Raw genomic sequence first — 11,004 nt, forward strand, 5'->3', positions numbered from 1 at the left:
GACGGAGAGGGGTTGGCGCCCCTTCATGGAGGATGGGGGGGTGTTTAGCGCTCTCATGGCGCCAAATGGTGTTTCACGGGTGCACCGTGAGACCCATTTCCATTGCTCTAAATGGTAAGAATATAAAATATGCAATTCCAAACACCCCTAGTCCCTGCCAATTGTTATTTCCTGGATTTTGTTTCTTAAAACACTTGCATAAAACAAATTAATTTATAAAATAACTAAGAATATTTAATTTGTGTTGGACACCGAACACAGTAAAGAGTAAAGCTGGCCGCTAAAGCAGTCTGCTTGCTTTCATGAAAAACACCACACCGGAGCCTCAGTCTTCTTCAACCTCAGTTTCCTCTCTCTGGTTATAGAAACAAAATGGCGCCAATCACACTAATTATCTTACTGGCATTCACCAACTCCATACTGGTAGCACTAGCCCACTACTCCTCTTACTCATCCACACCTCCATCATCATCCGAGTGGAGATCCGCCAGGGCAACCTACTACGCGGCAGCCGACCCACGCGACAACGTCGGCGGCGCGTGCGGGTACGGCGATCTGGAGAAGACGGGGTACGGGAAGGCGACGGCGGGGCTGAGCACGGTGTTGTTCGAGAAAGGACAGATCTGCGGCGCGTGTTTCGAGGTGAAGTGTGTGGATGATCTCCAGTGGTGTATTCCGGGGACTTCGATCATTGTGACGGCGACTAACTTCTGTGCGCCCAATTATGGGTTTCCGGCGGACGGTGGAGGCAAGTGTAACCCACCGAATGCGCATTTCGTGTTGCCCATTGAGATTTTTGAGAAGATTGCCATTTGGAAGGCCTCCAATATGCCCATTAAGTACCGAAGGTGAGTTTTATTTATAGCTTTCGTTGTTTATCATGTCTTGCATGCCTCTGCTTTTGTAATGAATTGCAAATTGTTTGCTTTAATTACTTGGAAGCGTCATAGTTTTAAATTGTGTTGTTTAATTTAGGGGTTGTTTGGCAATATGGTGTTGGATCATTAATAGCACTAACGGATTAAAAGGTAGCCTCTGAACGAATCATTTAGCATGTTTTTGAGAGTTACCCATTAAGAGGCTTCATGAACTAATAAGAGATGTCTTTTTTAGTTAACCGAATACACTCTACCTCTTGCCGATGTAGCATCTTAATGGAATTATTAAGCTGCTACCAAATAACCCCGAAGGCTGGATTTCAAAGTTGTTTTGTTTAATTATGGACGGATTTTAAAATTGTTTTGTTTAGGTGGCTGTTTGGTAGCCTCTTAATAATTCAATTAAGAGGTGTGTTTGGTAACGCCTTTTAATGGTTAAGTTTCAAAGACACGCTGGGTGATTCAGAGGCTACCTCTGAGATTGCCAAATTGATTCAACACTAGATTGCCAAAGAGCTGGGCTGGATTTCATTTTTTTTTTTTGGATAAATTAGGGCTGGATTTCAAGATTGTTTTGTTTAATTAGGCTGGATTTCAATTTTTTTTAAATAAATTTGGGCTGGTTTTCAAAAACTCTTTTGTTTAAATAGGGCTGGATTACAAAATTGTTTTATTGTTTAATTGGGGATGGATATCAAGATTGTTTTGTTTAGTTTGTGATGACTATGAAAGATCAAGATGAATGTTGATTTCAAATCCTGATATTGCATATATGTTGACAGGATTAACTGCAGAAAGGAAGGGGGAATGCGGTTCACCATTGACGGGGCTGGGATATTTGTATCGGTGCTGATCAACAATGTCGTGGGTGCAGGGGATATAGTGGCGGTGAAGATCAAGGGTTCAAGAACCGGGTGGCTTCCGATGAATCGAAACTGGGGGCAGAACTGGCATATAAATGCCGATCTTAAAGATCAACCACTTTCTTTTGAGGTGACTAGTAGTGATGGATTAACTGTTACATCTTATAATGTTGCTCCAAAAGATTGGAATTTTGGGCAGAGTTTTGAGGGCAAGCAGTCTCAGTCTTGAACTGTGTTTGTGTTTTTGTATACTTGATTCTAAACTATAGAGCCTAGCCTTTTTGTGGTAACACTTGAATTTTGCCATCTTTAATTGTATAAAATAAAATTTATATTTAAGAAAATTTCCCTAGCTTTATACATTGTCTTCAAGTTGAAACAAAATCCACCATTTATGGTGATGATGAACAAATATAGTGGCGAAATCTTGATGAACTAATGACGGGTCCACGTCGATAGTTATGTGTTAGTTATATTCATATGACAAATGTTGAATCATAAGAAATGTCTGATTTCAAACCGTACGATTATGGACGAAACCCGAACTTCAAAAGGTAAACGTGTTGTGTTTGCGTTGTTACCTCATGCCCAAAACGGATAGTATTAGTTAATAAACAAGTACAAGTATTAGGAGGTTGTAAATAACCTATGAAATGCAAGAAACCAAAATAATTAGAACATGAGTCATGTGAAAGAGAGAACATTTACCTTGCTGCACATGTGCTCAAATCATTAACTTTCAAAATCTACAACTTTCAATGATTCAAGTGAAAGAGACCAAACACTCTTCTCTATTAAACAACAAACAAACAAGATCCTTTTGGCATGTAAACCATCTAATCAAACATCACAGGCTTGTAGTTGCAAACCCTAAGCTGTTTTCTGCTGAATACAAAATCTACAATATCATTTGTTACCGAAACAAAAAGAAAACAAAAAATGGGAATCCTATGAATCTACCAATGATATCGATACGTGTTGAAATGAATGGAACTCAATTGCGTTTGATGTAATGTTGATTCTACATCATAGCTTCTGATGCGACTCAATAAGCAAAGCATTCAACATAACATGAACCGAAGCTTCATAAACCACATCACTATAATGCATCCCGTCTAATGAACACTCAGCCCCACAGTTATCACTTAACGTCTCAACATCTAGTAACAACAAAGACCCACCATCACGCCGCAAGATCTTGCTTTTATAAAGCTCTTGATCATAAGCATCACACATCTCACGCGTCATCCTAACCCGTTTCTCCTCAGTATTCAACAACTCGTTTATCAACGTTGGCATCCCAAGCCAAAACATATGCAGCACCCGACTAGAATCAAACCCCACATCAAACTTCCTATTACTAGTCACCGGAAACGACCGATACCAAGCATCCCTAAGCAACCTTAACGAAACACCATAATCCGAATAATTCGTTAAATGCAGCATATGCCACAACCCGGAACCCATCACTAACACATCCGGGTACTTCCCGTTTCGTTTAAACCCGGTAACAACCTCAGTCAAATTCGCCGCATACGGCGCCCAAATAAAATCCACCCGCAACCCGATTCCACCAACAGTTATACCGTAATCGCTATGGCGCTTAAACAAATCGCCGTGAATGGCTTCCATCTCATCCTCCCCCAAAACCAACTCCAACAAAGCCACGACAAACAACCGCGCCTGCGAATCACCCGCCACCACAACCCACGACCCGTTTAACAGATCCGACACATCGACCCGACCCAGTTTTTGAAAATCACAATCGAAAGATCTAGACTTGTTTCCCCAATTCCAAACAAACCCATCTGAATTGGGTTGAAACACAACGTCATTTAGTAACGAAACACACGAATTAGAAAGATCTTGTTGGAACAAAACATTAGGCGATTGTGGGAAGAAGGAAGGAAAATAAGGAATTAAGTGAATACATACAGCGAGTGAGATGAACAAAGCACCGCTAAAGAATAATACTTTGTTACGGCTGAGATGCCAGCCGGCCATACCCATTGGTACGAATAATACAACGCAGGCCGCCATGAGTCCCAATTGGACGGCCCCGAAGAACATGTTTTGTGATATGGGTATTCGATTTTGATTGCTGAACTGATCTGTGAACAAGTGTTGGTTGATTAAGATTAAGGTTGGTGGGTGGGTATGTTGGATTGTGAATAAAGGGATTGATACGGTGTAACAGACGGTGAAGGTGAAGTACAGATGGGCAGGAACAACGACCACCGACTATTTCATTGTTGGTTTATTGTTTTTTAGTTGTGTTACTATTTTTGAATGATGATCTAAAATGGCAAAAACATGTATGAATGTTTTAATCTCAATTCAAAACCCGATAGTACTCTTAGGAAACCTGAATTCGAGTTTAACAAACCCGAACTCGACTTGTACTATTTCAAGTTGAGTACTGATTATTTTTTTAGGGATATCCGTAAAACCCAAATAACCCGTTTAACGAAGAATGCCAGAATTAATAATGTTAGATGCTCGATAGTTGATTTAAGTATTAGATACTTGATTCAAGTTAGCCCTCTCGATTACTATTCTGCAATCTCCTTGATATGGTTATATATCTGATGTCACATCCCAACCTAAGTAGAAATGTCGGGACGTGAACTGATTGCTCACAGCTCTCAAGGTACTATCATGCATTATTGGAAATTTCAATATCTATTAAATTAAATTCAATTAAAACCAAATATTCAATACAATATCCAAAAATCAAATAGTTCATCAAACAAACATATATCAAAATTCAAAAGTCTTGTTTATTTCTCTATCTTGAAATCCTAAGTTCTCTTTCAAATGTTGACTTAACATCACATCACACGATGACCTGCATATGCATTAAAAATACAATGGGTTTTGTCAACACAAGGTTGAGTGAGTGGCACACCAGTTTTGATGTATATATAATAAATAAATAAACAATGCAACAAAGTAAAATGAGATAAGAAATTCAACCAATGAGCAAAATAAATGAGCTGTCGATAAGCACGATGCCAGATAAACTGGACGGTGACTATTACGACTGTCATATGATCATACTATTATGAGATTATGCTGGACCTCTCCGAATGTGGTTCACATAAAGCATGTAGGCACATAACAAATAAGGTACAAATTATTAAACACGAGTGACAATAGTTGCAGTTTGTGTATTAAATAGTAGGGAAATAATTATAGAACGCATAAGTCCCAAAAGCTTGAAAGCGGTAAACTAGGGGTGGAACTCACCTTAACAGACGAGCAAAAGCGAACAGATAACAATAAGAATGATCATCGTGGTTCACGCGTTGATGATATAGCTTAAGAAGGAAAATTGAATGCAAAAAATACTAAGTTAACAAATAAGATAAGAGTTGAAAGTTTAACAGATAATATAAGGTTGGAGAGATTGATGACAATTTATTATTTTGTTAAGTTATTTAAACTCAATTATAGATCTTAAATTTTTATTGTAGTTTATTATATAATCGTTACTTGTAGTATATACATAAAAAGTTGATGTTTTATTATGTACTAATATTACTTTGTGCTACAAAACTCTAAAATACATAATAATAAATTTGTTAACTAATTCATATATATAACATATTCAAATACTTCTTATTTATATAAATCTTAACAAATTTCTACTACGTATCTATATAGATATATGTATAATATTAGTACACATGGATATAATTTAGTGAAGACACGGGAGAAACACAAGTAACATGATCGGGTTTTAGTGAAATATAATTTATTTATCGGTTGTTAACATTATTATGATTTAAAATAGGTTGTTAGTTAAGAAAAACATAACAAAAATAAAAAGTGGGGCGGCTGAGGTTCGAACCCCCGTCTCAGCCGTCCACATGATGCTTATCCAAGAGTGCACCAGCCAACTGGGCTGGGGACTAACTTGGTTAAAACATCATTCATGTTAATTATAAACTAACAAAGAAAAGCCCAGATTGATTCCAAACCCTAGATTAATCAATCCCGTAAACAGTAATTGTTAATCAAAATAAGGTCAGGGCTTTTGAATATCAACCCATGGCGATCACAATTCACCAACTAATTACCTCACACGATGTCATAAACTGGATTGAATGCAACAAACAGCAAACAGCTAAAAGGTTTGATGAACTACCAGCAAATGAGGACGATAAATAGGGTTTGCAGATGAAATCTGTTAATTTAATTGAATTATTACACTTGATTTCTTGTATAACAAATTCATAATGTTTTCGGCGAAGGTATTATGATCTACAGATTCGTTTTTGATTCATATGACGTAATTGAGATGTCGGTTAGGCCATAAAACGTATGTAAGATTTGATTCTTGATTCAATTTCCATAAACGAGTAGAAAGTTAAGGTCCAAGTAATCTCAATGATAATCAGGTTCACGAAAACGGGTTTGGGTTAACCAGTTTTGATAAATGGGTTATAAATTAATTTTTCACTTTAGCCCTTACACTCTGTTCCTGAGTTTCATTTAAAGAGAGAAAAGAAAGAAAAGGAAAAAAGAAAGGAATGGAAAGGAAAATAAGTGATATTATTATGTGTTCCCTAGTTTGATGGAAAGGAAAGGAAAGTAAGGGGGTGTTTGGGATTCCTTATTTTACCTCCTTATAATTTTTCATTAAGTTAATAAGTTACGACATTTATGAAACTTTTTCTCTCACAATATAAGCAATCCCAAACACATTATTACTTTTCAAAAAGTTAATAAGTTATAAGTTGATGAAAATTCAAATATTGTATGTGTTCCATAGTTGAGTGGAAAATAAAAGAAAACTATAATTTTACCATTATACCATTAAGTAGAATTAAAATAAAAAATGCATTAGTTTCCATTCTCCATTACTCGTTTCTTTGCCTCATTCTTACTTTAACAATTAAATTTAACTGAACATGATAATATAGTATAAGCAATCAATGAAACTAAAAAACTAGTTTTCTTTCCGGACCTGTTGTGTCGGGTCAGTTTCGTGTTTAGCAAGAGTTATAACTGACAGACAATAGAGAGGTAAAAGAAATTTGACCACGCAAGTGCAGAAGACAGTTCAAACATCTGCATATTGAACAAAATCACCAATTTTAAACAAATATGAAAATTGTATCTACCATAATGGACCCATATCATCCATTCATCCAGGCGCAATCATGACTTGCCATATGCTTTGACTCATTATATTCAAATAACTGATAACATAAAAATTAAAATGAAAAAAATGGTCAAAAAGTTCACATAAAATGTTATACAATGCTTGCACAACATAATACAAACACAATGATGTATGGGTAAAAATATGTGTATTAAGTGTGTAAATTCTTGTGTTTTGATTAGTAATATATTGTGAACATGATTACTTTGAGTGCGTTTGTGGTTACAGGTGTGCAGAGCTTAACGGAGCTTAAAGAAGCTAATTTTGGAGCATTCATGATGGAGTATAAATGAAAGTAGTGATCTATGAGATGATAGAGAATTGAAATACAAAGACGTGGCAAACGAGGAGGAAAACAGAGTTGAAATGAAGATTCTATGAAGAAAACAATATTCAGTCTGGTAGGACCGTAAGGCAGAGTTAAGGGACCGTAGCTTACGGTTTGGTGTGACGGAAAATGGGTTTTTGGGTGATTTTCTTCTATATTTAAAGCCCAAAAACCCTAAAGTCGAAGATATTCAATAACCACCAGTTTTGGGACTTCTTGGAGGCCATCTTACACCACCAACACTCATCATAATCACAAGATTGATCCATGAACACCTTCTCCAACACAATCATCAAGAGTATGAAGATCAAGATGCTAGGCTAAAGGCTTCATAACTATCTCCGGGTGTAGGGTTGAGTTGCATGTTAGGTTTTGTTATTCTATACTTCAACTTTGGATTTGTAATTGATTAATCATTCGATTAATCAATTCTTTGTGTTTGTTTTTGTTTTTGTGCTTAAACGGATTTTGTTAATTAATTACTTAATCTTTTGTCAGTTAATTGATTTGTGGTCATCAATAATTAGGATTAAGTTCTTTCTTCATTGACCCGTTTATCGTTAACCATATTATTGATTTTGTGTTTCAATAAGTAAAACCGATTATCAAATAGATTTTCATTTAGCCGTGTCAATTGTTCGGGTTCAGTTCTGACGATCAACACAGTCAATCGTGAAGTCTTTTGGTTTACATATCTTATAAGAAACCGTCCAAAGAAGCTTATCAATTCCTTAACTTGCTGCAAAACCCGAACCCTGGAGTTTGGTTATTTTCATATCATTGTTTACAAACTAATCAACTAAACCGCTTGACATTGTCCACTTTAATTATTTTTACAATAAAATTTGAATTTCACTTGCACTTTCCACTGATTCCCTGTGGATTCGACACCTTACTTTCCGTATCTAGTAAAAGTATTTTATAAGTGTTTTTGATTGACCTTTCGACATCGATCAAAATGATCAAATGCCGATGCCGGGGAATCAACGCGCAAAGTGCTAGTTTAGCTTAGTTTTTTTTAGTTTTTGTTTTTAATTTTTCTTCATTGATTTTATGCGGGGTGTTAGTGTTTTTGTCTGTGCAGGTAACTCCACAAATTGATGCAGACGAGATATTCCCGTGAGAAAGATCCGCTCCAATTTGATCCCGAAATCGAGAAAGCAGCAAGACGAAATCGAGCAGCTCAGAAACCCATACTAAACCACATACCCGAAATCATAATACCAAAAGAAGAGACCATGAGTAACCGAAACCAAAGAGACCCAAATGTTTACCAACCGCATAACCAAGAACAGCCAGTTCCACAAAACCAGAATGTTAACCGTGACAGAAACCGCAATCTGTTCAACCAAAGAGATGTTAACCGTAATCACAGGCGGTGGTTTAACGGGGATGACAACTTGTCAATCAGATCCGCCCCAGTGAACCGTCAAAGACACGATGATTTGAGAGAGGAAATATTCGAGGTTAATCGTGCTCGTGCACGAGTGGAAAATTGGCAGATAGGGGACGACCTTGGTTTCGATTCTGAGGATGAGGAGGAGTTTAGAGATGGACAGGGGAGTCGACATCGGCAACAATATCCCTGTGATGACCAAGAAATTCGACAGAATCATCCAGAAAATCAACATAGAAATCGAGAACCGAGACGCCAGCAAGATCGTGAACAACGGGAACCGTATTATGAGTTTAATGATGGAGTGCCGAGAGCATATGTCACACCACCAGTCAGAGGAGTTCAAAGTCATTTCATTCCACAAGTGGCCACAAACCCTTTACCAGTCATTATCCCGGTCAGAAATGGAAGGATTTTTTTCAATGAGACAGAGTAGTATGACAGGGTTACCTACATTTCATGGGAAGGATACAGAAGAACCGTACCTGCACCGGAGAGATTTTAATGCAGTATGCACACTCATCTCAAGTCAAGGCTTTACTGCGGAAGAGGTGAAGATGGTAGTCTTCCAGTTTAGCTTGAAAGATGTGGCAAAACATTGGTTTCTATCATTGCCATCAGCTAGTATTTTTACTTGGGGAGACTTGGCACAACAGTGTTTAGACGAGTATTATACTCCACAGAGAACCACAGAGGCCCGCAACAACATTCGAAACTTTCAGCAAATCACCGGTGAAACTTTTTATGAATCATTCCAAAGGTTTAAACGATTGTTGAGGACTTGTCCACATCATGGGATTTCTTTATGGGAATTGATAAAGGCATTCCACGATAGTCTCTCAAATGATGATGTCCGTGACCTCCAAGCCACCACGAAGGGATCTTTTCTTTCAAATGACGAAACTCCTTGGGGGCATTTGTAGAGACACACGAGTAATTCAAAGAGACAGGCACAGTCGAACAGGATGTCAAAAAGGTCAGTGGTAAATGCAGTTGAAAGTCATGGGGCAGATGATAGAATGGATAGACTGGAAAAGAAGATGGATAGGTTGTTGGTTGCATGTGTACAAGGAGCCAGAAATTCAGGAAAAACATATCCGTTATGTGAAGGTTGTAGGGAATTAGGACACGAGGTTGCGAGTTGTGGGGTTGTGCAAGATGAAGAAACTGAAGAAGAAGAAGAAGAAGAGGTCAACTATGTGCAGGGTGAAAGGAAATACAATAATATGAACTCAAATACTTATCATCCGGGCCTCAGGAATCATCCAAACTTCAGTTATGGAAATCCGAACATGCAACAGAACCCGAACTTTCAAGGTAGTTTTCAGAAGACAGGTTATCAGTCGAACCAGAAACAGTACGATAATAGCTCGGGCAGCAGTCAGAGTGGGTACAATCAGAGAGATTCGGGGGTTACAATAAAGGTTATCAAAAGAGTTATCAGCAGGGGCAAGGGAATTCGTCTGGTAAAAAAGAGGAATCGATTAAGGATGTGATGGAGTTATTGAAGCAAATGAATCAGATGATGGAAATCCAAGAGAAGGCAAATGCTGCAAGAGATAAACAAGTGAGTCAACTGGCTGAAGAAATGGCGAGCCTAAAGCGAACTCCATCCAAGTTACCGAGTGACACCTTGAAGAATCCTAGCCATCAGAATAATAGTTCTTCCAGCGAAAAAAACACTCACATTAACCAGGTAAGTACCTTTCGGAATGGTAATGTTTATGATAACGGGGTGAACCCACCATCATCCTTTGTTAAAGGAATGGTGGAAGATTTAGGGGAAAATGGAAACAGTGATGATGAGGTGGAGATTATACCAATAAATAAACCGAAAACTCAATTAATGAAAAATTAAACGAATCGGTAACAGAAAAAGAAACACCAATCACCAAGGAGACGGGGCCCACGGATAAACCTGTCCCGTTTCCTCAGGCATTTGTGAATCCCGCAACATCATCACAAAAAAGGGGCCCACATCAGGAGGAAATGTGAGAAGTCTTTAAACAAGTAAAAATTAATTTACCCCTCATTGATGCTATTAAACAAGTCCCCACATATGCTAAGTATTTAAAGGACTTGTGTACTCAAAAGCAAACTCACAAAATGCCCAAACAGGTCGACTTAACAGCTAATGTGAGTTCAGTTTTGACGGGAATCCTCCCACCCAAGTTACAAGATCCGGGAACGCCAATAATACCCATTCAAGTGGGCGATTTTAAAATGACAATGGCGTCATTAGATCTTGGAGCAGGGGTGAGTATTCTCCCGGGAAGTTTATATGACCAATATGATTTTGGTCCCCTTCGAAAAGCCGACACCACCTTGGTGTTAGCTGATTTGACACTAAACTTCCTAGGGGAATTGTT

The 11,004-nt window shown here is 37.9% G+C and overlaps 1 protein-coding gene and 1 pseudogene across 1 annotated transcript; one reads left to right on the top strand and one right to left on the bottom strand.

Moving 5' to 3' along the window:
* The first annotated feature begins 239 nt into the window (after positions 1 to 239).
* LOC143628409 (expansin-A13-like) lies at positions 240 to 2,083 on the top strand. Its single transcript, XM_077098014.1, has 2 exons — positions 240 to 848; positions 1,661 to 2,083. The coding sequence occupies exons 1-2, from the start codon at positions 373 to 375 to the stop codon at positions 1,968 to 1,970; spliced, it is 786 nt and encodes a 261-aa protein (XP_076954129.1). The 5' UTR covers positions 240 to 372; the 3' UTR covers positions 1,971 to 2,083.
* Positions 2,084 to 2,436: 353 nt separating this feature from the next.
* Positions 2,437 to 4,287, bottom strand: LOC143628433 (protein ALTERED XYLOGLUCAN 9 pseudogene; annotated as a pseudogene).
* Between the last annotated feature and the right edge of the window lie 6,717 nt (positions 4,288 to 11,004).

This window comes from Bidens hawaiensis, unplaced genomic scaffold, assembly GCF_021521415.1.
Source record: "Bidens hawaiensis isolate Kalapana, Puna unplaced genomic scaffold, B.hawaiensis_p1.1 tig00004973_1, whole genome shotgun sequence".
Classification (NCBI taxonomy): domain Eukaryota; kingdom Viridiplantae; phylum Streptophyta; class Magnoliopsida; order Asterales; family Asteraceae; genus Bidens; species Bidens hawaiensis.

Coding starts and splice junctions, on each gene's coding strand:
- LOC143628409 (XM_077098014.1), top strand. CDS start 373: ATGGCGCCAATCACACTAATTATCTTACTGGCATTCACCAACTCCATA. Junction 849..1,660: donor ATGCCCATTAAGTACCGAAG/GTGAGTTTTATT, acceptor ATATGTTGACAG/GATTAACTGCAGAAAGGAAG.